The following is a 24433-nucleotide window of genomic DNA, read 5'->3' as shown; positions in this document are numbered from 1 at the left end:
ATGTGGTGTGGACTATGGATAGAACGGGGTAGTCACGGCTTGAGTAATTCGCTGGGACCCGATCCTTCGAGGGGTAGTCACGGCTTGAGTAATTCGCTGGGACCCTCGATTTGGTTATTAAGTGGAAGTCCGAGCTTGAGTAATTCGCTGGCACCAGGTTGGATTTAAGAGAGCTGTATAGGGGATCAGCTCCCATATGTTATGATTGATACTACAGGGTGTGTGAGTGCTCCAAATTACCTTTTTGATGCTATGATGTGAATTTATTGATGATGTTGCATTTCATTCCATAGGTTACATTAGTTTTAGATAGTTATAGAGATTATGGTTAAAATTGATATTTTACTCTCTGAGTCGAACGCTCACTCCTGTTCAAAAATTTTTACAGGCCACAGGAGGATATTTTTTTGAGGTTAACCTGCTTTCTCCCTCGCAGGTCAATTACTAATGTTTGTATAAACTGGTTAAATCTTAGAATTTCCGCATGTGTTAGAAATGTTTATTTGATTTGGGTCTGTAAACTAAATTATTATTTTGGGACCTGTAAACTTAATATGCTATGCATGTTTGATGGATTGGATGAGGGAGCTAAGCTCCCATTTATTTTTATGTTGATGAGTATGTGGAGGGTGAGCTGAGCTCCCCAATTGAATATATATTGTGTTTACAGGTCGGGTGAGTCGAAAACTCCCCGTTGAAAAGTCAATTTTATAGCCGGACTCTGTCCGTTTGTTTTCTTGAATTTGGGCCCAAATGGGCCTTAGAGTTGGGTTAATGAACAGTTAGGCTTACTACGGGCCTCGGGGGCTTTAGGCTGGTCCAGGTCCTAGTGTCGGTCCGGCCCATAGGTTGGGTCGTGACAATATTGTTAATGTATATATGGGTGAAAATGTTTCTGTTGCTGAAATGACTGTGGTATTAGAGATTTAAAGGAGCTGAAGCAATCTGCCATAAAGATGAGAGGAATCTTAGTAATATTTATATTTTTTTAATCTAATGATAATTAATCTAAAATTAATTTTTTAATATTTTTTTAATTTTAGTTAAATATATGAAAAAATATTATAATTATTTTTCAATTTCATGTTCACTTTAATTTTAAATTTTAATTAATTATATTAAATTTAAAATATTAGTTTTTATATTTTATTTTAATTTTTAATTAATTATATAAAAGTATAAAATAGTATTTTTATTTTTCATTTTTTTAGTTTTTAATTAATTATATGAAATTTTTAGGTAATTATTTTATACTAATTTTTTTAATGAATTTTATATAATAAAGGACGAAAGCTTTGCAACTGCGGACTGCCAATGACCTTGATTATCTGGCGAGCCTTTATCGTTCTCAAAAATATTTGATCTCGAAGAAGGACTCACAGCGATGGCGAGTGAAGAAGAGAGAGCTCTAGAGAATCAGCTGGAGCTTCAGTTACAGGAGCAGAAAGATTCACTTGCTGCCTTGGATGATGCTCTCGCCTCTGACCCCTCCAATGCCGAGCTCCTCTCGGTATCCCTACCCTTCTCATTTCTCCTTTTAAAGATTATTGTTTTGCTGTCCTAATTGAGGGCTAGGATTCGTTCATTGATATTAATCTTTTATTGGGCCTGTGCAATACTATTCTGATTTAGGTAATTTTCCTTTGTTCTATTTTGTCTGATTATTGTGGCATGTATCTGTGGGAATTTGCTGATCCTTTAAAAAGATTAAAATTTGAGAATCAATCTTCCTAATCTTTGGTAAGTTTAGTTCGGCATCTTTTGTTGATACTTTCCTTGTACTTGATTAAGGAGTGGGCTGCTTGATATGTGATATTGTTGCAAGGCGCTAACCAAGCAAATTTTCTTAATTGTTCTACGATTCACTTATGAGTAAGCTAACAAATTGAAATCTGTAGTTGTCTCGTTTTATTTACTTGAGAGCTACCATCGTAATCATTTCATTGACTTCAGAGAATGCTACAGGCAGAGAGGAATGCGCCACACCACCGCACACACCCACCCCCACCACCCCCAAACATTTTCTTCTTCCTCCTTCTCGTCCCTTCCTGTTGACTTTGATTTCAAGGGGTGGGGTTTATATTTATTTTCTTGGCTACATATGTTTGTACTCTTTACTTATGATTTTGCGGTGGTTTCCCCAAGTTACATGTTGTTATCTTATCTCTTTCAGGTTCAAGAGGAGCTTGTTCAGACAATTAAAGATGCAGAGGATGGACTTCTGCACCTAAAGCGTGCACGTTTATTGCGGGAAGTTGATTCCGCACTCGATGATTCTAAGCAATCTGCTGATTATGTCAAGGTAGAGCCTCTTGATCCAAATGATGTTGAACCAGAGCCACTGGAGGAGCAAAGTTACTCTGTTGGATCAAAATGTAGATTCCGTTACAATGATGGACGATGGTATAATGGTAAAATTATTGGGTTGGAAGGTTCTAATACAGTGAAGATCTCTTTCCTTACCCCTACCTCAGAAAATATGATGGTGCGTCATTTCTATGATTTTCTGTTTATTTGTAGAAAAAGTTGCATCTTTATTTTTTTTAGGGAATAGTATACAATATAGTCCATTGCCTAACTAGGCTTTTGCCCCCAATTTTAGATCTTTTTGATCTACATTTTTTAAATTCATGTTCCCCCATATATATCTCTTGTGTGTGGGAGACCTTCGAGTGAATGTAATTCACCTTTTTTGAAAAGGCAAAAACAAATTGGGAAATTCTTCTCATACACTAACTTAATGTTAATGTACTCGAATTATAACGTGGTAGATTTAAATTAAAAAGTAAAAAGTAAAACTTTTGGTTTTCAATAGTTATTGTACTAATGATAGATCACCCAAGCGCAGATATGCAAGTTTTTTCTGCAACAACGATGTCGATTTGGTACTAACTGCCGCTTATCGCATGGTATGTTGCAATAACTTCCACTGTGTGGATCAGTAGATCCTATAATTTTCTGCAGATTTTATTTTCATATCTCAATTTTCACAGCCTTGTCTATGAAAGCAGCATTTATACAAGAATAATGGCCGACATTTTGTTTAACTTTTGTTCTTCAAATGGATCCATTTGGTTTTTTGTATTAAATCTTTTCATTGATGCTTGAGAAGCTTTTTGATTAAAATACTCTTTTCCCAACATAGGAGAAATTAGGTAACCTGGAACTTTATGTTCTTTCAGCAAATCAGTGAACTAGTTCAGAACATTTTTTAATCTATGCCTCTTGCTGTGCATTCACTTCTGTGTTAGAACAGCTTTTGCCTTTCTTCTCATTCTGGCTTTGGCATAGTCCCAACACATTTATGTAATGCTACCCATTTCACATGTATATCTTTTGCTCAAACAGTTTTTCTTTTTTTTCCTGGATCTCAGAGTTGACTTGGGTTTATATCTGCAGGGTTTAATGTGTCATTATCTTCTCTGAAGAAGCACATCCCAACAATGTGGGATCAGTCATTGGTGGGGTCCAGTATTTGGGCAGCTTCGGATAATAATGCTGGCATTTGGAGGAAAGCTGAACTTGAATCATGGGATGATGAACTCAGAGTAGGGAAGGTTGTTTTTCGTGATGATGGAAGCTTTGCAAAGCTTGGGAGTGATGCAATGACTTTGTCTGAGTATGCTTTAATGAGTGATGAAGAGGAAAGTGATTCAAGCTCAGAACAATCTGATTCTAGTGATTGTGAAGAGGAGGGCACACAAGGCTTAGGATTTCTCGAGAGCAGCACTCTACAAAGAGGCATACAAACAGAAACTGCCATATTTGCCAAGTGGGAAAATCACACCCGGGGCATAGCTTCGAAGATGATGGCAAACATGGGCTACCGTAATGGAATGGGTTTAGGTGCATCTGGGCAGGGAATGTTGGATCCCATTTCTGTGAAGGTCCTCCCAGCAAAGCAATCGCTTGATCATGCTATACAATCTCAGAAGGAAGAAGAGATCAAAGAGGATCAGGGGAGGAAGCGGAGCAGAGGTGGAAAGAGAAAACGCGAGAAGAAGTTTGCTGCTTTGGCTAGGGTCGCAGAAGAAGAAGAGGAAATGGGACCAGATGTTTTCAGTCTTATCAATAATCAACTGGCTATGCATAGTGAGGCTTTGAATGGAGGGTCTGCTAAGAAGCATCAAAATAAAGGCTCTGGAGAGAAGAAAGTGGACAGACGTGTTCTGGTTGCATACGATGATGAGGTGAAGGAGTTGAGAATGCGAGTGGAAAAGCTTGAAGAGATGGCAAGTAGAAACAAAAAGGAGAAGGTGGTTTATGAGGCTGCCATGAGGAAGTTGAATGAGACTCGCAAAGCTTTGGCAGAAGCTGAGGCTGCTCATGCTTCTGCGTCAAATGCAGTTGCGAGTAAAGAAAAAGAGAAGAAATGGCTCAAGTTTTGAGGTGATAATATCAATGTTGTTGTGTAATGCAAAGTTATCCAAGTGCATGGATAGACCAAAAATTATTGCATGATAGTTTAGAGACTAGTCATTGTTTTGCTGAGATCATTTATAGATGAACAAAGGGTTCGACAGTATTCTTTTCTCGTAGAAAGCATTCTAATGGATTTAAAAACATATAAATGATTAGCCTCGTTCAAATCTAATCGGTTGGTTTTTATGTGCTAAATATTTCATCAACATTTGAAAAAAAATTTGTAAGAATTTTAGTTTTCCAACTAAGATTTCTCAAAAATCTTAATGGAGTACACCATTGTGTTCTGAACTTACTAATAATTATATTATAATCATTAATTATAGTAAATTTTACATGAATTTCCTTATAATTAAATTTATTTATTTATACATACAACAGTGGTATAGAATAATTTTTCGGAATTAAGGGGGAGAAAAGCATTCCTTGCATGTTTGCACGAAAAGGAATCTTAATATCTGTATGCACAATTGACGTCACGCCCTAAACCTTCATATATTAGAACTTGTAAAGCCCCCTGCCTAATCATAGTCTCCTGTGTGTTCTTATGAAATTTGTTGTGTTCATTGCAATAGCAGTTGAGCATGCATAAACTCCTGCCAAGCACAAGCCTGCTGATACCAAGAGAAAGGTCTTCCACTGCCTTCCGGAAGCTAGAATAGCCAATGCACTCAATACAACAGCTATAGCCGAAAGTGTATTTTTCCAAGTCTCAAAAGCTTTGACAACACTACTGCATTCCCTGCAATGGATTACATGCCGGTAATACCTGTTGGCCAAATTGGGTGCATGCATTTGTCCAATCCCACCCTTGGCTGGTGAAGATGCTGAAACTCCGGCAACAAGCCCGGCTGGTGCATGTTCAATAACGGCAGGCAGTTCAGGTAGAGAGATTGTGTTGTGCCCAAAATGATAGGGCATCCCATGTCCAACTTTGTCCATCCATTTCCTGTATTCTGCTACCCATGTATCTGAGGACCTTAAATTGAGGTACAGATTCTTAGTGGGGATTTTTTCTTTCATTAGAACCTCATTTTGGGATGACAGGAATCCCATATCTTGTTCAAAGACCTTACTTGCATTCTGATGAAAGTACCATTCAGGAATCCATTTTGCAATGTGGGATCTTTTTGTTCCTCCAAACCTCACAATAAGCATAGATTTTCCTTGTCCAGTTGGTCTGCACAGGAAGAGGCCTGTGAAGTACTGCGTCACTCCATTCTCATCAATGATTTCTCTATTATTTTGAAGAACACACGGTGCTTCAAACCGTAGGAAGTTTAGCAATGAGTTATCTTTTTCCTTTCCCCACCATCCTGCAAATCCCCTATCGGTGCGTTCAGTGACCTCAAAACGCAGTGGCTGGGCATCTTCTCTTTTTGCAGTCCAGTCTGTCCTGTCATGTGAGATTGGAATATGTGCTGGATCCATGAGGTTTTCAAGAAGTATAGAGTGATCATAGGGAAGCTCATGGACAGCCGAAGTATCTTGGAACCCTGGCCTGGCAAAATTCTCAAACCAAGGTAGCTTGTTAAGGTTTGGTGGAGTCTTTTGGGACATCCACACCCACACAACTCCTTGTGACTCCCTCACCTCGTATGTCTTGACACAAGCCGAGCGAGGAATTTTAGCGTTTGCAGGAAGCTGTAATGAAGAAATTCATGGATATCACATGAAAAAAGAATAGAAGGCATGAAATGTAAATGAAACTGAGCACATGGAAAGTGATGACTGACCTGAGGTATCCTGACACATTTGCCTTCCCCTTCAAATTGCCAGCCATGATAAAGACATTCAAGTCTTCCATCTATCAACTGACCTTCTGATAGTTTAGCTAACCTGAATCAATGTAGAGCCAAAATTCAAGGTTTAGTAGTTTGTAAATCTCAATTATCAAAAATCAGGTTCTTTTGACCTACGGTTTCCTAACCTTCAACAATATTGTTAACACAAAGGTGAAATGAAACCTTAATTCAGGTTTCTTGAGGCAGAAGTACAATTGGATAATAAGAAAAAGAAAGGTCTAAACTTCTTAACTGGCTGCATGATGAAACAAGTACCCAATCACTGGATTGTTATAGCTTAAAGGCAATGCTGCCCAGTGCCCAAAAATAAATCTACCTAAGCTTTGACCGTTGTGTAAGACAGAGGAGTTGCTCCATGAACACTAGCAATAGAAAGGCACCCGGATAACTACCTAATTGAACTATTAAAGTGCCAGAACCCATAAATTAAGCCGACCCGACTGCAAGTCTAGGCCATTATTTGAACCTTTTTCATCTCATGAAACTTTAGAAGAGTTATTTCAGAGTCTTTACAAATTGACATTGGATTCTGAGAATTCAACCATTTTTCTGTCTCATTCATATTTCACTTACAAGAAGGAAATTGTATAGATCCAAACAAAAATATAGTAAAAGCATTAGAAATTGACAGGGACTTGAGATACAAAGAGATAAGGTAATCAATTACCTATGAGCACATCTATCCTCATAGCAACGAAGCTCACCCTGTCCATCTTTAAACAAAACTATCTGCTTATGAAACACAGTGAGCCCCAAAGGTGCATCATCTGGTACATCCTTAGTGAGGTAAAGTGGGTACCACTCCTCCGTCCATTCATATTCTGCCACCACTCTCTCCCCTCTCCTTTCCTCCTCACTAAAGGGATCCTGAAGCACCACGTGATCCTCTTGATCTTCCACTTCTCTGCTCTCAGGAACAGTAGTGGCTTGTAGATCACTAATAGCATGGCATTTTGTGCGCTGAGGTCTTATGTTTAGTGGTTTGAGAAGGTGGGTTTTAGTGTAAAGGGGTGTTGGTGGTGTGACTTTGGAAGAGAAAGTGAAGGGTTTAGAGAGGAAGGTAATGTGAGAAAGAAATGTAAACGCCATGAGTTTATGCTGCAGAGTCTGCAAACGGGAATCCTTTTAAACAGAAGCCGTCGGAAGCTTAAAGAGGAAAGAGTTGCTTGAAAGAAACGTGCAGTATCTGTAGCCACACGATTTTTGGCTGCTTCGATAGATGCTGGGTCCTCCTGTTTCATATCTTGCCACGACTTCCTAATATTTTCTTTTTGTTTTTACTCTTTTACTTCTTCTTCTTCTTCTTCATCCCAAATAAACAAATGAGTTTATACCTCACCTTAATGATTAGAGTTTAATTCTCCTAATTAATATTTAAATAATAATTCTTAAACATAAGAATTTAAAAAAATAAAAATTTTAAATTGCTTTCTTATATAATCGAATTTTGATTGATAGTAGAACTCTCATCCTTATCGGTTACGCTAATTTTTATAATTATCGCTGCTCAATAATATTAATTATTTTAATAATAATTATTAATTTTTATTTTAATAATTATTAATTATTAATAATTAATTATTTATACAATAAAAATATGATATATCTTATTAATTTTAAAATATTTTTTTAATCTTTAAAAAATAAGAGAAATAACTTTTTATTAACTATTCAATATTAATATTATTTTTTTAGTATAAATGCTATTGTTGCAACTTTAGATGAAGTAAAAATAGGAAAATTCTCACTCTTAGATATAAATTATAGGAGTCTTAAATATACTATCTTACGCAATAGATTTTATGAACTCGCATATAAAAATATTAAAAAAATTTGTAAATAATATTTAGTTGAGTGATATTAAAGTGATTTTTGAAACTACAAATCTCTGAATGTAAATCTCATTATAGAAAAATGAAAAAAAATATATTAAATCATTATTAACAGGCAACATAATTCTTTTAACTCCTTTTATAATCTTCCATCCCTCTGCAGAAAAAGAGTCGAAACAGGGAAAAAGACTACTATAAATCTTTTGCATGTACATGATTTGTTCAAAGTTAAACGAGGCAATAAGTGGAATTAAATTTCCTTCTTTCTTTCTAAACTTCACCCATTAATCTCTGAACATGATCGTCGAATTTCACCTTCTTCCCCTGTCTTAACTCCAATGCTAGTTAGCTTCAAAAATGACCGGCTCCAGCTCTCAAAAAACCTGCCTTCATCATTAGCGAAACCCTCTACTTGTTTCCTTGTTCTTTCATCGTCTAAAAGAATAGAATCTGATTGGAAAAGCCCTTTGCGGGCTAAGAGATTTCGGTAATATTGATTATCAAACGCAGAGGACGTTTCAGGATCATTGTTGACTGTTATTGATGCGCTTGCTCCTGCTGGACACATTCTCATTAGCTCATTTGCATAACTAGTGTCTAGAGATGGGTCAATGAGTTTGAGCTTCCCATGGGAGTCTTCCTGGAACCGACCGCTGAATGCACTGCAATGAGCTGCTCCTATAGTGTGAGCACCTGCAAAGGCCTTAAGTTAGAGCTTGAATCCATTGACAAACAGCACTAGTATTGAAGGTGGGCAGAAATCAGAAGTTGCATATACCTGATAAGGTAACAAGGTCATCCAGGGATAACCCTTTAGAGGAGAAGATTTTGATCATTTCATCCATAGTAAAACTTGTATCTACAATGTTTGGTCTCACATTTGCAGCTGCTGATGCCCTCCCATCTCTCCTTCCTGCTGGAATCTGGATCATAGGTCCTCCAGTCTGTTTTCATATTGAAAAATCAACAACAAGAAGCATATAAATGCAGTATGGAATAACAGAAACACCAGAAATCTTACAATTGCAACAGCATCTCTTGCAGCAAAAGCCAAAATATCAGCGCAAGAAACAGTCCCTGGACAGATTAGTTCAAGTAGTCTTTTAGCGGAATCAATAACAGCAAATCCTCCAAGAGACTTGTTTGCTAGATCACTTTGCTCCGTCCCATTTCCTTTTAGCAGCACTGACGCGTCACAACCCTGCAACCACTTCGATTAATATTTTGTTGTGCTGGGAAACCCATTGTCACTTTGGTTTTGAAGGATAATTCTTGGAGTTTCTTAGGCTTAATAGGAAAAAATGGTGGTCCCAACTATTAGACAATCACCCCCAGGTGGTTTGGAGTGCATAATCGAGAATTTCTTTATCAATTAGGCCAGTGGCTGAAGTATGTGATGTGGGGAGACCAGTAGGCCTCTGCACTAGATAATCTAGTCTTTTTTGGGTTGGTAAGACTTTCGTACGGCTAGAGGCATGCCTCATTAGCCGTATTTTCTCTTCCACAAATTTATTTTGTAGGGAAGATTTTTCTCCCTTGAGCAATTTTACGCCTTGAATCCATGAACATTTCTTGGATGTGTAATGTCTACTTTGTATCAAGAACGAATTCAAATTCCTAAGAAGCATATACAGATTTTGGTTCACTCAATTTATACAGTGACCTTCCTGGCCACGGTTTTGGTCATTTCTAAATTCAGCAAGTAATGAATAAAAATTGTACACATGCGTGCGTGTGTTGCTTCTAGGAAGATGGATGTCACAAGCACAAGTCAACGACTTTAGTAAGAAGTTCTTGAAGTGGCAGTGGCATAACCAAATTGGTGCTGCATTTGGATGAAAAATATACTCACCTCCACAAAGCAGTCATGGAACACCAAGCGGAGGAGCTTCCCTGGAATAGTTGGATCAGAAGAAGATGCTGATCTCACTGTGTTTGCAACCATCAATTCAACAAACGGGCATGAAGCTGCATAAAAGTTAAAAGATAGGCTAGCAGAAGCAGCAGCAGCAAGACTGAAGAGAGCAAGAATGAGAAAATAACAAAAGAGGGGTAGAGGAGAAAATAGTATAGGCTTTGTCTCCATGACAATTTTGGGTGGTTTGCTATTGTCTTGAGTACTGCTTCTCGACGTATTTAAAGAGAGAAAAAGGGGAGTTACCATCATGTATCTATGTATTAATGCTGCATTTATGGGGGTAAGATGATGTCAGAAAGTTGATGGGTTTTTATTTATGCAGTTACCGTGTAAGAAAATGAAGCTTAGCATTAACTCAACTTCTTCATCTGCGTGTGCATGTGCATTCCCCTGAAGCCACTTGGCAATTGCGATTACCATTTTAGGATTGACTTTTCTGGTTCACCTGACTGTGTCGCAGCCATCGATTTCAAATCAGTCATTAGCTACAGGTCCGAATTGGAAACTCAAAACTGTTAGCCGTTCATTTTTCAAATAAGTGAACTAATTATTGGGAAAACCCCACTACACGCCTCGTGGTAGAATGTCACTAAAACTATGTTTGAATCATGGTTTTATTTGAGATGGTTTCATATCTTATAATATGATTATTCTACATATTTACAAAACTTTTTTTATATAAAAAAAATGATTTAAAGTTATAAATAACCATCATTGTACTACAATTTTTCAAGTCACCAAATTAGTGATTTAACATAATTTAAAATTTTTATTTTTCTATTTTACCCCTCCACAATATATAAAATTTTAAATATATAATTTTAATATTATATATTTAAAAGGTATATCTAGTGATTAATTAAAAAAATAAAATGTCTTTAATTATTATTATTATTATAACATTATTTATAAATTAATATTTTATTTAAATAAATATTTTTAAATAATTTATATATTTAAAATAATAATAAATAATATTTTACTAATTTTTATATTTATTTTACCACTCAATATCATCTATCATCTAAGGTTACCTGTACCATACCATCTTTTCAAAAATATAACAATAAAAATCATATCATATAATACAACATAATTTCATACACTATCATACGATAGGACGCTGCAGCAATCAATTCAAACAGAGCTACAGGGCAAAAAGGTACCAACCGTGTTGATACCTCTAATATCAAGTTCTACCTCTAATTGAGGTATGGCAAGAACAGATAAGCCAGAGCTGTCAGTATCATTAACAAGTCAAATTTTTACTTTATTTATTGGTACCATTTATCACTTTGAATCACATAACATAAATATGAACACTTAATGGTACTTACAGGGAAATAACATTCTAATCAATGAAAAACTCGCATTCCTTCTGAAAGACCCACAGCATTCATCATCTTGAGTTGCTGCTTTTCATCCATAACAAAATCATCATCCGCACAGGACCATAAATACAATGCCTCCAACACGATTTCAGTCTCCCTGTGGGTTCCATCAACCATCACCTGGCAGGTGAATTTGGTGAAACATCTCCTTGCGCATCTCTAGATCCTCCTCACTCTTCTAATGCAGCATCATAGAATATAACAACAAAATCATCACCTTTTCTCCAGGAAACACTGATAATTTAATCCAATTCAAGTTGGTTCAATTAAAGCCCCAATCATTAATATATGTTCCTTGAATTGAAAGAGTTTCAGCAGATGCCAAAATATATTTTCAACATGAAAAACCACCATAACTAGTAAAACGTTATACTATTTAGCAATGAAAAGAAAGATAGAGAGAGGAAAAAAGGCAGAGTAGCACATTACATCTAAGCTGCATATGATAAAAGCTTTAACTGAAAAAGTAAATGTGGTAATAAAAAAGATATTATCATTACCCTTGTGCAAGTTTCAAATCAATCATTCCCAGTTTCCACATCATCAATCTCTGCAAATTCTTCTAACTCATCCACATTAGGGGTGAGCATTCAGTTTGAACCGAATTAAATTATGAAAACTGAATTACATATTTTAGAAACCGAACCGAAATGGATGAAAAACCGAATCGAACCGAACCGCTCTATTTCGGTTCAGTTCGGTTCAAACAGATCGTTTTTTATTTTTAATTAATTTTTTAATTTAGACTTGATTTTCAAGTTATTTGGTCTAATTTTGACTTTAATTTGAACCTAATAACCATTAATCAATGAAATTAAACAATTTATATATATAATTAAATATAATTCATAAATTCTCCATAAAAATAACTCAATTCAAAAATCGATTCGGTTCGATTTGATTAGATTTGAATATATAAAATTACTATTCGGTTCGGTTCATTTTAACGGATTTTTTTCTCTTCAAAACCGAACCGAAATAACCAAAATTTTTATAATATAAAACCGAACTGAACCGATTGAATTTTAAAACCGAACCGATTGAACCAAATTGATTCAGTTCGGTTTGAACCGAAATCTGCTCACCCCTAATCCACATCATCTATGGGAATTTCTTCATTATCCTCAGCAGAAGAACCTAGAGATTTATAAAATTAGTTTAGGAATACATAGAATAAAATCAATAGCCAAACTATATTAATGCCACCAATGTATACATCTTACACAATATATTTCCAGAATCACATCTGCATCAATTGCATGTAGAGGAATAAATAATTGGGTTGGTCAATGTAAATACATGCAGAACCACCAAGTTTCAGGAACACATATTTAAATCAAAAAGTTAGAATTGGTCAAATAAAAATACTAGTGAAAAAAATACTTATTCTTACAAAAAAAAATTATTATTATTAAATTAATTTTTTATTATTAATTTTATTAATTCCTAATTACAAATTTGCATATAAATAGAGTAAGAATAAAGAATTCTACCCTAAATTGGCAACAAATTAGATAAATTAATTCAAATCATGAATATAAACAAGTTATAAACATGTCTCTGTTACTTCCATGCTGAAGAAATTTGTCAGGTATTCCCAAATTCTTCCAGTAAGGAAGACCCATTCCTGTTCACATTTCATATAAACCAAAAAACAACAATACTCACAGAGAACAGCTAAAAATTCAGATGCTGCTGCTGCAGGGAAACTTAACCAGCTGAAAAAATTGGGATGGAATAGGAACCAAACAACACACTAGATTTTGAGAAATCAAAGACTTTCATATTGATTTAAACCACCCAAATCAAAATTATGGCAACAGTTTCATCAAAGAACAGTAAAATTGATTTACCTACCTGAATTAGTGGGGCAGGACCAGACCATGAGTTGGTCCTCTTGATTCTGATACACTGTCAAGAGGATAAGGAAGTTCCAAAAGCTGTAACAAAGACTCTGTTTGAGGGTTCCTAAGATAATCAGAAGAAGAGGAGAAGGAATAGGAGAAATTAGCTAGCACTATCAAGAGCCTGCATATATTCCAAATCTTCACTTATTAAACTAATTGATAGTGCGTCAAAAATTACAGTGAATGGTAGCAATGAATTTTGGAAGTCACAGGCCATGGAGGTTGCAAAACTAAATCTATAGGATTTCACTATTTATCTATTTAAGTAACAAGCAACAGCGAACACAAGCCAACCAACAACTAACTAAAACTAAATTATCCTTACCAACAAAGGAATCGTTAGAGTCAAGTTGGCTGGGATCAAAAGAAGGAACACTCTGTGCAATTCAAAAGGTTTGACCCCTCTTGCTTGCACCTGCTCCTAACCCATTGTCAGCAATCCTGCGTACCACTAAAAGACAAAGTTATCAGCAGCCAAAAATAGGCAATTCTTTCTCTTTAATAACAAAGACAAATGCATAGTCATATTATTAATCATATAGAGTATTTTTCATATTTATACACACCCAAAATTTTCGTTTTTAAATGCTAATGGAAAGATTGGGTTTAACTTCCTGGTTATTGACAGCCATTATTCATCATATTGAATCTCATAAGGTCCAGGCTCCGATTCTATATCAGTAATCTTTGAAATTATTTGACATCAGAATCGATGGCACAAGCTTCCACCAATTACTACAAGCTCATTATGATCAACAATAACATATATACCTCCAAAAATTTGAGCCTTGAAAGACACTTTCAAGTGCAAGAAATTTTGTCAACGGGCCACTTTCCCCATGTTGAATAAGAGCAGCTAATTTGCAGTGCAAGTTAGCGCAAAACAGATAAGGAAGTCTCAATTTTTCCAGTGGCTGAGCAGCTGCTTTACTTTCAATTCCAAGAGTTCTTTCCCGAATCTGTAAACAATGTGAACAAATTATGGGGTTTAATGAACTTAAACACACATAAAAGTTAATTGGTGGTAAAAAAAATGGCTTGCATTCCTTCATTGATGCATGGATTATAATTGCCTCATTCTCAAAGTTTACGTCTAACTAGTTGCTGCCAGTTCTCACAATCAGTGATGCCAAGAGGACAATCATGTGAAAGAAAGATATCCATAGGTTCCTCGACTTGCATGAGTTTGCGGACATCATACTCACGAATGTGATATATAGACCTTAGGGTATTCTCATTATAGGGAGGAATGTCATTGGTGAACTGTTCACACAAATTCCCAAAATCTAATTCAGTTTCCAACTAATGGAAAGGCACAATAATGCTTCCAGATGATTGTTTAGCCAAGTATTCAAGGATAAGGAAAGAACCAACCTAAATGATAATCTCGCACGCTATAAATTCCAGAAACGCCACCTATACGGATATTGCCAAACTTGACCAACCCAACAAATCCCAAGAAGTATATATTAGGAGCTGCCTAAAACTAGAAAATTTACTTGCAGTTCCCATAATTAACGCTTCATGGTTCCCGCCGATGAAAATAGTCGGAATAGGAGCGACTACTTGGCCCGAAGAGTACTTCCAGAATAATTGTATTTCTCACCGCCTAATCGGCAACACCCAATCTCATGAAATTTGTAAAGAAAAAAAAAAAAAAAAACTTTAGCTCCAATCGAATTTTACCTGGAAATCGCTGCAACAGAGGAGAAGGTAGATTTTGATGCCGTTCAATTTCCCCATGTGTTGGATTGTTTGGTAGAAGGTGTCCAGATCTCCATGCATTACGCATACACCCCTCCACTAGGGCTTAAGCAAACGCCAAATCCTTCTTTCGCGCCTGGAGGGAATTTGCTGGGATTTTTGGGCTAATGTGGGCCTTCCGTTCTCATCACAAGGCCCAACGTAGCCCTATATTAAGCAATGGTTATTTCGTAATTTTACATTCCGAACCAATCCCTAATCTCAGAACTTGGCCAAAAACCCTAAAAACGCCACTCTGGTTTCTCTGTCTTCCTCCAGTACTCGAATCCGCATCCTTCTATCTTCAGTCGGCTACTGTTCTGTTTCTCTCTCTAAGGTCTAGAGAGAGGATCCTAAAAGCAAAGGAAGGAAATCATGGCGGACGTGATGATAATGAATGATACAGAGGCTCGAGCTGCCGCGGCTGGTATCGATTGCTCCCTTATCGATCTCAACTCCATTCAGCTTCCTCCTGGAGAAAATTTTGGAATCATTAGGTAAATGAATTCATGCTAGCATTAATCCTATCAAGCTATGTTTGGTTGTTAGAAAATATCCAGTACATGGCTCTTCTGTTTCTTTGGTTACTGTAATGCTGTGACCTAGCTGAGGTCTGGTCGGTTTCATTTTCTATATTTGCATTGAATTTTATCAACATGGCTGTTTAGGATAATTTACATAAGTAGATAATATACTCAGCATTGCCTTATGCGGCTGGGTACAGCTTGTTTTTTAATTCGTTCTTGTTTTGTGTATTAGCTACCCAATTTATTAACTTGGAATATGCATTGATCACTGCGTTGTGGAGGTCCAGAAATTAGTTGTAGCTATCTTGTTCAATCGATTGGCAGATTATGATTGCCAGATTCCCATCTGCTGTAGCAAATTTGTAGTGCAAGTGAGCAGAAAACCAATAAGGAGGTCTCAATTTTTCCAGCAGTTGAGCAGCTGCTTTACTTCCACTACTTCTTTCCTGAATCTAAACATTGTGAACAACTTATGCGGGTATAATGAGTTTGAGCAAGTATAAAAGTGAATTGGGCGGGTGAAAAAGGGGCTTGCATAACCAGATTCCTATCTGTTTTTATTTCCATTGTTTCTCTGATATAAATTCTATTTTTATCTAATCTATCAGTCTGTAGCATGCTCAATTCTGACTTCTCCCATACTTTCTGGGCAGTGATGATGAAGATGTTTACCAAGAAGAACAGCTCGATTTTGAGACTGGCTTTGGTAACATCATTGTTGTTGATAATCTGCCAGTTGTTCCCCGAGAAAAATTTGAGAAGCTTGAAGGTGTGATTCGCAAAATTTATGGCCAGATTGGTGTAATTAAGGATGATGGCGTTTGGATGCCTGTTGATGCTGAAACCCAGAAAACCTTGGGTTACTGCTTCATCGAGTATAACACTTCTCAGGTATTTGTTTTCTTCATTAACATTCATACATGGTGGCTTAATGCTTCTTCCTCTCATTTTATTATATATTTTGAGATTATCTTTTTGGCAATCTTTTGATGCTATTGAACTAGAAATGTTTGATTAGCAACTAGTACGTCTGTATATATGCATGGCATATTATACAGAGCATGAACATCTGGTTGAGGACAACCAGTTGACTAGTGCATGGAGAAACTAAATGTGGTTGGCCTTTGATGGCTTGGCTACAATTGAAATTAATTTCTTTTGTTTTCTTGGAGAAAAAGAAATGCTTTTGCAGCCTGCAACAGGCATAGTCCGTGATTGGTGAGTCCATGGTCCATAATTAAGTGATTATTTAATTATGTAACTGATTGATGTTGGTCATATTACAGGAAGCTGAGCTAGCTAAGGAGAAAACTAATGGGTACAAGTTGGACAGATCACATATTTTTGCTGTCAACATGTTTGATGACTTTGCCAAATTTATGAGAGTTCCAGATGAGTGGGCACCTCCTGAAATTAGGCCATATGTTCCAGGGGTAATTAGTTCAAGTATTTCTTTTGCTGTTCTGCTTTGTTATCTATCTCATTTGCTTGTCCTGAGTGCCATCAAATGATCCACTTGCCATCCAATCAACTTAGTTTCTGTGCTTGTGCATTTTGTTTGACATGTGTTCTTGTGGGACTTGTTTGAGGTCATAAATCTTCTCCATGGAGTTCTGCTTCTATTTCATGTCATTACTAATTTGCTGTTCATTTTCCTTTTATACTGGTGAATTAAGGAAAGGACCATGTTCTTGTTTCATGAGTGCCATCCTAAGGAAGTCCTCACTGATTGAAAAAAAAAAAAAAAGTAGAACCTTGAGAATGCAATGTTATTGATGAGCTTTTGCAGTTTAAATTTCATTTGTGATTCTTCTTTCCTTAACTCTTTTTGTGTTTATAAGCTGCTTGTTTTTTTCAATGTGCATATATGTGTTTGTGTCATACATACCATGCTGCTGCTCCTCTACATTACAGGAAAATCTTCAATGTTGGCTTACTGATGAAAAAGCTCGAGACCAGTTTGTGATTCGTGCTGGCTCAGATACTGAGGTTTTCTGGAATGATGCAAGACAGTTGAAACCTGATCCTGTTTACAAACGAGCTGTGAGTTTAAACCATATTACATTATCTCATTATTGTTTATTGGGGCATATTTAGTTACTCTGCTATTACATTCTTTCTCCCTTCTTTTCCTTCTTTCTCTCTGTAAATTTTCATTTGGATAGAAGAGAGATGGAGATACCAAAGACTAGCAGCAGGACATATGACATCTTATATCATAACCATTTTGTTAACTTATGTTTTTTTGTTCCACTTTGTTTGCCAAGAGTATTAATTAGAAGTTTTATTAATCACTGTCATTTTTTACAAGTCTTATGTTTTTTTTACTATTCTTAATTTATTTATGTTTATTCTTTGCAGTATTGGACTGAGAGTTTTGTTCAGTGGTCCCCTCTTGGGACATACTTGGCAACGGTTCATAGGCAGGGTGCTGCTGTCTGGGGTGGTGCAAGCACCTTTAATAGGTTAATGCGTTATGCTCATCCCCAGGTCTGGTCTCGGCTTTTATGTCTATATTTTATCAGAATTTTTTTCTTAATGATGCTTAGCTTTAATGATATCAACTGCAGGTTAAACTGATTGACTTTTCTCCTGGTGAGAAATATTTGGTTACCTATAGTAGCCATGAACCAAGCAATCCTCGTGATGCAAATGTGAGTTTCCTATTCTGCCATTTTTCTTTGTTATGTTTCTTTTTTTTTCTTTTTCTTCTCTCTCTCTCTCTCTCTCTCTCTCTCTCTCTCTGTCCTGGTGTTGCTACTAACATGTTCTTGCTTTTCAGAGGATTGTGATAAATATTTTTGATGTCAGAACTGGGAAAGTGATGAGGGATTTCAGGGGGAGTGCTGATGAATTTGCAATTGGAGGAACTGGTGGTGTTGCAGGGGTATCTTGGCCCATTTTCAGGTTTATTGGCCCCCTCTGATGGGTGCTGAAATAGACTATGTCATCAGTTATTGTGTCTGATGAAGAGTTACTTTGCCTTTTCCAGGTGGGTTGGTGGAAAAGATGACAAGTACTTTGCGAAAATTGGGAAAAACATGATCTCTGTCTACGAAACTGAGACCTTTAGTCTTATTGACAAGAAGTCTCTTAAGGTTGAAAATGTCATGGACTTCAGTTGGTCACCAACTGATCCTATTCTGGCACTTTTTGTTCCTGAACTTGCTGGTGGTAACCAACCAGCCAGAGTGAGTACTGTGTTCCAACTTCCAAGTGATAGGACTTTTAATTATCCAAGTTTTGTTTTAACCTGTTTTCTGTAATTATGAAATTTACAGGTATCTCTTGTTCAAATTCCTAGTAAAGAGGAATTAAGGCAGAAGAATCTTTTCAGTGTTAGTGATTGCAAAATGTACTGGCAAAGCAATGGGGACTATCTTGCTGTAAAGGTTGATCGTTATACAAAATCAAAGAGGACCACATACACAGGCTTTGAACTTTTCCGAATAAAAGAGCGGGACATACCCATAGAGGTATTGGAACTTGACAATAAGAATGATAAGATCATTGCCTTTGCTTGGGAGCCAAAGGGTCATAGGTTTGCAGTTATTCATGGGGATAGCCCAAGGCCTGATGTAAGTTTTTACTCAATGAGGACTGCTCATAACACTGGCCGGGTTTCAAAGCTCACTACTCTCAAAGGCAAACAGGCAAATGCTCTTTTCTGGTCACCTACTGGCCACTATATAATACTTGCTGGATTGAAGGGTTTTAACGGACAGTTGGAATTCTATAATGTTGATGAGCTCGAGACCATGGCTACAACTGAGCATTTTATGGCAACAGATATTGAATGGGATCCTACTGGGAGGTAATTTTTTATAGAAAGCTTTGTAGAGCCAATTTAGTAGGTATATTGAGCATGTTGTGGTTTTGTTTTGAAGTGAATGAAAGTGCACTGGTATACTTCTATTTATTTAAATGCATAGTATTATTTTTTTTAATTGTCTTTTCTTCTTATTAGTTTGAAGCAGATAGAATCCTCCTGGATTTTTATTATGTTGTGATGGATGTCCTGTCTGTAGGTATGTTGCAACTTCAGTGACTTCGGTTCATCATGAAATGGAAAATGGATTCAATATCTGGTCTTTCAATGGCAAGCTACTTTATCGGATACTTAAAGATCATTTCTTCCAGGTAAGATTAGTTATTCTACTGAAAGCTCAGTTTAATTGTTTCAAATTAGTTGGCTGACTGCCTTCACTCTATAATGCCACTATCATTTTAGGATCATTTCTTCCAGGTAAGATTAATTATTCTACTGAAAGCTCAGTTTAATTGTTTCAAATTAGTTGGCTGACTGCGTTCACTCTATAATGCCACTATCATTTTAGATATTAATGTATTTTATGCATTTACTGATTCTGTGCTGGATTACATGATGAGGAGTAACCCTTTCCAGCATGAGTAGAGTTAAATTCCTGAATTCTTGGATAAGGTCATTTAACTGAACAATCACAATAGTTGAGTTGAGTTGTTGAAGTTTCTTGGTAACATTAATACATCATTTTTGAAGTAAAGTGGCATTTGATGAAAAGGCATCTGATAATGGCCTTGGTTAAAATGGATAAACTCTATTGAATCACGGTGGATGATTGTCTCATTTCTTATTTTCCTTGCCTTTTTGTTCCTTCTTGTGGGCTTATTACCAATTTACCGTTGATGTTGTGACCGCCACTGCTTAACTATTAGTTTTGTATCATTTTTTACAGTTCTTGTGGCGCCCAAGGCCACCATCCTTCTTGAGTCCTGAAAAGGAGGAAGAAATAGCAAACAATTTGAAGAAGTATAGTAAGAAGTATGAGGCAGAGGATCAAGATGTTTCATTGCAATTGAGTGAGCAGGACCGCGAGAAGAGGAGAATGTTGAAGGATGAATGGGATAAATGGGTCAATGAATGGAAACAGTTGCACGAGGAAGAAAAATTGGAGAGGCAGAAGTTAAGGGACGGAGAGGCCAGTGATGAAGAAGAGGAGTATGAGGCCAAAGAAATAGAAGTAGAGGAGTTGTTGGATGTTTCTGAGGAGGTTCTTTCATTTGAATTTGGACAGGAGTAAGCGGTATTGGTAATATACTCAGAACTCATACATCCTCTGTTCAAGGTTAAATTCAACTAAAAGCACCGAAGTTGTTGGAGATACACGAAACGCTTGGCTTTGGGATTTGGTATTTTAGTTTCGGTGTTTGAATTTTTCTTGTAGGGGCTTAATGATATCTCTGTGGATTTGTATTAATTTCTTAAATTTTGTTAGTCCTGATAAAGATTTCACTTGTTTTATGATGCTTATACTTGTGGTGGAACAAACTTGTGAAATCCATTCAATTTTGTCAGATAATTTTCTTGGTCTATTTCAGTTTTGATTCAAGAAAAAAAAAATGATTTAAGTTATTTAAATTTTAAATTGAATCTGTTCAGTTCTCAACCCAAATGGGGCCATGGCTAGCCAACCTGCTACATATGTAAGGCATTTTGCCTTCACTTCATTAATGAGGTATAGTTTTGTCTGTCAAATGGAAATTGATTGGCATTGAGCTCACTCCTGTTTGAATGGGAAAATTCTGGTTTGAAGGAGTTGGATTATTGAATCAGAACGAGGACCATGAAATGCTGAAATTGACAAGGGAATCTTAAATCTTGGTTGCGTTGTCACTCGTAGGCAATGCTTTTGTCATTTGAAACGATACCTGTTCTATCGGGGTGAAAGCTTCCAATGGTCGCTCAAACTTGCATAAGCAACCTGATATATATAGCCAAAAACCAATAATTTGCTTAACAGGTGAGCAAATCAAATCATCCAAAAGCAATGGTGAAAAAGAAAACAAAATACTCGGTTTAGGAGAGCTTAGTTCATATTTAACTTACTTTTCAGTGTGTTCATCCGCATATAGTACAAAATAACAGAGCCAATATATATACTTTTGAAAAAAGAAAAATGTAAATTAGAGCATGACTCACTTCAAACTTCAAACGATTGAACTTCTAGTAATTAAGAAGATGGAGGCAAATAATTATACATGAGATAATTCCTCAAAATATATGTACTTAATTTAATGATTCAGGTTTTCGGATAAGTTTAAGACTAAATTATATTAGTGGTCCAGTCATATGATTTGACCACATTGATGATTTGATAGTCTCACAGCTCAAATAGATAAATGACTCATCTAGATACATAATTCAATCATCGTAAAACTCATCTAATAAAAGGAAAAAATCTCAATAAAAAATAATAATTCTAATCTTTGTGAGATTGTAAAAAATAACAATATCTACGATTATGCATTTTAAATAAAAATATATTCTTATAATTATGCTAGCTAATGATTACACAGTTAACTTCCTATGATCAATTACGATCAATGATCTATATAAAAAAGAATCAGATTATTCATAAAGTTAGGTCGTTGTCTCCCTAATCAATCATATATACAAAAATCTTATGTAACTTAGCTCAAATAACGAAGGGTCTTCATCGAAAACATTCTTAATAAATCTCAATTTATTTATTCTTTATTTTACAAGTTCATACCTAATTTAAAGTGAAATAAACCAAAAATTTTATACCCTTTTTTCAGTTTTCCGCTCCTATCTCTCAAAACCCAATCAAGTAGAAGATATCTGCACCAACCCAAGATGGCAATAATACTTGATTGGTGGGTTGGTGTAAGAAGTAACAATAAAGAAAATGAAGATGATAGGGATTCTTGCCTAACCCATTCATGGTTATCGTTTCCTTTATTGAGGGACAAACTATCTGAATGTGAAATATAAAAAAAGCAGTTGGTCTGAATGTGCAATTAGTTTCTTTAAAATTAAATGTGAAACGTTGAAAGAAGTTTTTGCATGATGACAGGCCGTTAGTCCATCAATCCCTTTCTACGTAAATGGAGACAGATTCCAGCTTTCTTCCACTACCCACTGCCTTGCAAGATTCTATTCATGGCCCTCTCTTTCAGATTCCATCTATTTTATTACTTGGCCTTTATTACTTGGCCCACAACTCAACAAGATTCCAAATAGCATATGAGCTCCTGATAGAGAAAGGGACCCAAATAGCTTGGCCTCTCCTCTCCTACGTCGTTTATTTATCCAAAACAGACCCATGAAATTCATGGAAATCCCATTTTCTTGTGCCTGTTCAAGCCTCAAATTTTATTATTATTATTATTATTATTATTATTGGAATTGTTAGGTAAGTATTAATTTTTCCTTAATAATCATATTCAATTATTGTTTGGCTAAATCCAGCTTTCGCTTCAAAATAATAATATATGCTTTGGGTGGTCATGCGTGGACTCAATTATTAGTTAAGAATATATATATATATATATATATATATATTGGATGAACTTTCTTTCTTTTGAGAAGGCTCAATGAATTATTGAATTTAAGCTCAATTATACAAGCTTTTGCTTCCTTATTTTCATCATTGTTGTGCTAACAACCGATTGAGAATTTACAACCCAACTTATTAGAATCTTGAGTTGATAGTTTTTGTATATGATTATATGTGTATAGATTGCATTAATTTAGAGGCATTTTATTTTATTGTAAAACTAGAAATTAAAGATTTAAACTTGAAATTTATTAAGTTTAGATATAATTAAAATGTGATTTTAATATAATTATAATACTTTCATTTTATATTATATAGAAACTAATTAATTTCTCTACCTCAAAAGAACATATATACATACACTACCCTTCTTTATTTAAAAAGAAAAAGAAAAGTTAGGCAAGTGTGAGCACTAATTAAGTGGGGAATTTAATATGATTGATAAACTACAAATGGTAAAGTGGAGAAAATGGCCACCCCACCCACTTGGATTTGTATTGAATTTAAATTCCTTTCAGATTCTATCTTAAATAAATAAATAAATCAATAAATCAATAAATAAATCCTTTTGAGCTTGGTGTGAGATCCTCATCAACTTTCTAGAACTACATCTCCCTTATTTTTTTTCCTCTCCTTCCTCTCTCTTTCCTTTTATTTTTTTTTTGTCATCAAGAAATAATTTCATTGGAGGTCTTTCCCCTCCTCTTATTTATTTAATTTTTATTTTTTATATATCTTTAAATTTATCATTATTAATAGATCTTAAATTAATAAATTATCAGATTTATTCTTATTGATATATTTTGAGTGTATGTGCTACCTTATTAGTAGAGTTTAGTTGTGTTTCGCTTCCTTAATAGAATTATTCCTCCTTAATGAAGAGTTTTTAAATATATTTTGTTTCTGAGTTGTATTACTTTTTTAAAGAAAATAAATCTACAGGTGGCAATCCACTTTTTAGTAAGAAATTTAAATTTAAAAGCCATATAATGAAATTTGTAAAAGGATTTTGTATAAATAATTAATTTTATTTGCACAAAAATATAATTTATTAATTAGTATTTACATTTATATTTTACTTCTAATTAATGAAGTATCTTCCCTTTTTCATTCTAAAAAATGAACCCATTTGTTACAGATTAATTTAAAATTATTTATTTTAATACATTAAATTAATATGAAATAATATATCTTTAAAATTTTCTGAAAATAAGACCTAATTTTGATACATGAAAAATATTTAAAAATATCTCTAATCATAAAAAAATAAAGGAAAATTAGCTTAAGGGAAGATTAATATATATATATATATATATATATATATATATATATATATATATATATATATATATATATATATTTATATTTATATTGTTTCATCGGACTAATAACTTAAATAGTGTAAACAAATCACCTTATATAAACACTAACATTTTTATTATCCAAATCAACAAGGTTAAACAATCTTTTTTTTGTCGATAGAGAGAATATACGCACAAACGGATCAGTGATAGGAATAAATCGTTGTTAAAACCATGACAATTTTAA

General features: G+C 35.2%; 4 protein-coding genes and 1 non-coding gene across 6 annotated transcripts; 2 read left to right on the top strand and 3 right to left on the bottom strand.

Moving 5' to 3' along the window:
* Positions 1–1246: 1246 nt before the first annotated feature.
* LOC110671346 (zinc finger CCCH domain-containing protein 18) lies at positions 1247–4525 on the top strand. Its single transcript, XM_021833782.2, has 4 exons — positions 1247–1510; positions 2174–2485; positions 2849–2909; positions 3400–4525. The coding sequence occupies exons 1-4, from the start codon at positions 1385–1387 to the stop codon at positions 4386–4388; spliced, it is 1488 nt and encodes a 495-aa protein (XP_021689474.2). The 5' UTR covers positions 1247–1384; the 3' UTR covers positions 4389–4525.
* A 176-nt stretch (positions 4526–4701) lies between these two features.
* Positions 4702–7364, bottom strand: LOC110671338 (protein TIC 55, chloroplastic). The gene is made up of 3 exons (XM_021833769.2): positions 6895–7364; positions 6159–6261; positions 4702–6066 (listed from the first exon to the last, which is right to left on the bottom strand). Exons 1-3 carry the CDS (start codon positions 7314–7316, stop codon positions 4948–4950), a joined length of 1644 nt encoding a protein of 547 aa, XP_021689461.2. The 5' UTR covers positions 7317–7364; the 3' UTR covers positions 4702–4947.
* Positions 7365–8183: 819 nt separating this feature from the next.
* Positions 8184–10580, bottom strand: LOC110671352 (peroxidase 46). Its single transcript, XM_021833791.2, has 4 exons — positions 9912–10580; positions 9081–9260; positions 8838–9003; positions 8184–8752 (listed from the first exon to the last, which is right to left on the bottom strand). Exons 1-4 carry the CDS (start codon positions 10224–10226, stop codon positions 8337–8339), a joined length of 1077 nt encoding a protein of 358 aa, XP_021689483.2. The 5' UTR covers positions 10227–10580; the 3' UTR covers positions 8184–8336.
* A 624-nt stretch (positions 10581–11204) lies between these two features.
* Positions 11205–15133, bottom strand: LOC110671362 (uncharacterized). 2 transcript variants are annotated; one of them, XR_002498082.2, is made up of 6 exons: positions 14962–15133; positions 14047–14234; positions 13601–13726; positions 13226–13336; positions 12454–12505; positions 11205–11543 (listed from the first exon to the last, which is right to left on the bottom strand). It is a non-coding gene; the product is annotated as an uncharacterized LOC110671362 (transcript). The 2 variants fall into 2 exon arrangements; XR_009141224.1 differs by lacking the exon at positions 12454–12505 and having other exon boundaries at positions 11205–11602; positions 13601–13716; positions 14962–15132.
* A 25-nt stretch (positions 15134–15158) lies between these two features.
* On the top strand, positions 15159–20884 carry LOC110671315 (eukaryotic translation initiation factor 3 subunit B). Its single transcript, XM_058129562.1, has 11 exons — positions 15159–15515; positions 16199–16436; positions 16832–16978; positions 17460–17588; positions 17907–18035; positions 18116–18199; positions 18328–18452; positions 18538–18736; positions 18827–19359; positions 19574–19685; positions 20261–20884. Exons 1-11 carry the CDS (start codon positions 15394–15396, stop codon positions 20603–20605), a joined length of 2163 nt encoding a protein of 720 aa, XP_057985545.1. The 5' UTR covers positions 15159–15393; the 3' UTR covers positions 20606–20884.
* Positions 20885–24433: the final 3549 nt, after the last annotated feature.

The sequence above is a fragment of the Hevea brasiliensis genome, chromosome 11 (genome assembly GCF_030052815.1).
Source record: "Hevea brasiliensis isolate MT/VB/25A 57/8 chromosome 11, ASM3005281v1, whole genome shotgun sequence".
Lineage (NCBI taxonomy): Eukaryota > Viridiplantae > Streptophyta > Magnoliopsida > Malpighiales > Euphorbiaceae > Hevea > Hevea brasiliensis.
This window is presented reverse-complemented; position numbering and strand designations above follow the sequence as displayed.

Bases quoted from the DNA above. Each gene is read 5' to 3' on its own strand.
- LOC110671346 (XM_021833782.2), top strand. From the start codon at position 1,385: ATGGCGAGTGAAGAAGAGAGAGCTCTAGAGAATCAGCTGGAGCTTCAG. The intron at 1,511-2,173 runs GTATCCCTACCC...TATCTCTTTCAG, and splicing joins CCAATGCCGAGCTCCTCTCG to GTTCAAGAGGAGCTTGTTCA. The intron at 2,910-3,399 runs GTATGTTGCAAT...TTATATCTGCAG, and splicing joins TAACTGCCGCTTATCGCATG to GGTTTAATGTGTCATTATCT.
- LOC110671338 (XM_021833769.2), bottom strand. From the start codon at position 7,316: ATGGCGTTTACATTTCTTTCTCACATTACCTTCCTCTCTAAACCCTTC. The intron at 6,262-6,894 runs GTAATTGATTAC...ACATTGATTCAG, and splicing joins GAGGATAGATGTGCTCATAG to GTTAGCTAAACTATCAGAAG. The intron at 6,067-6,158 runs GTCAGTCATCAC...TCTTCATTACAG, and splicing joins AATGTGTCAGGATACCTCAG to CTTCCTGCAAACGCTAAAAT.
- LOC110671352 (XM_021833791.2), bottom strand. From the start codon at position 10,226: ATGATGGTAACTCCCCTTTTTCTCTCTTTAAATACGTCGAGAAGCAGT. The intron at 9,004-9,080 runs GTAAGATTTCTG...ATATGAAAACAG, and splicing joins CAAGAGATGCTGTTGCAATT to ACTGGAGGACCTATGATCCA. The intron at 8,753-8,837 runs GTATATGCAACT...AGGCCTTTGCAG, and splicing joins TGACCTTGTTACCTTATCAG to GTGCTCACACTATAGGAGCA.
- LOC110671315 (XM_058129562.1), top strand. From the start codon at position 15,394: ATGGCGGACGTGATGATAATGAATGATACAGAGGCTCGAGCTGCCGCG. The intron at 18,737-18,826 runs GTGAGTACTGTG...TGAAATTTACAG, and splicing joins GTGGTAACCAACCAGCCAGA to GTATCTCTTGTTCAAATTCC. The intron at 19,360-19,573 runs GTAATTTTTTAT...TCCTGTCTGTAG, and splicing joins GAATGGGATCCTACTGGGAG to GTATGTTGCAACTTCAGTGA.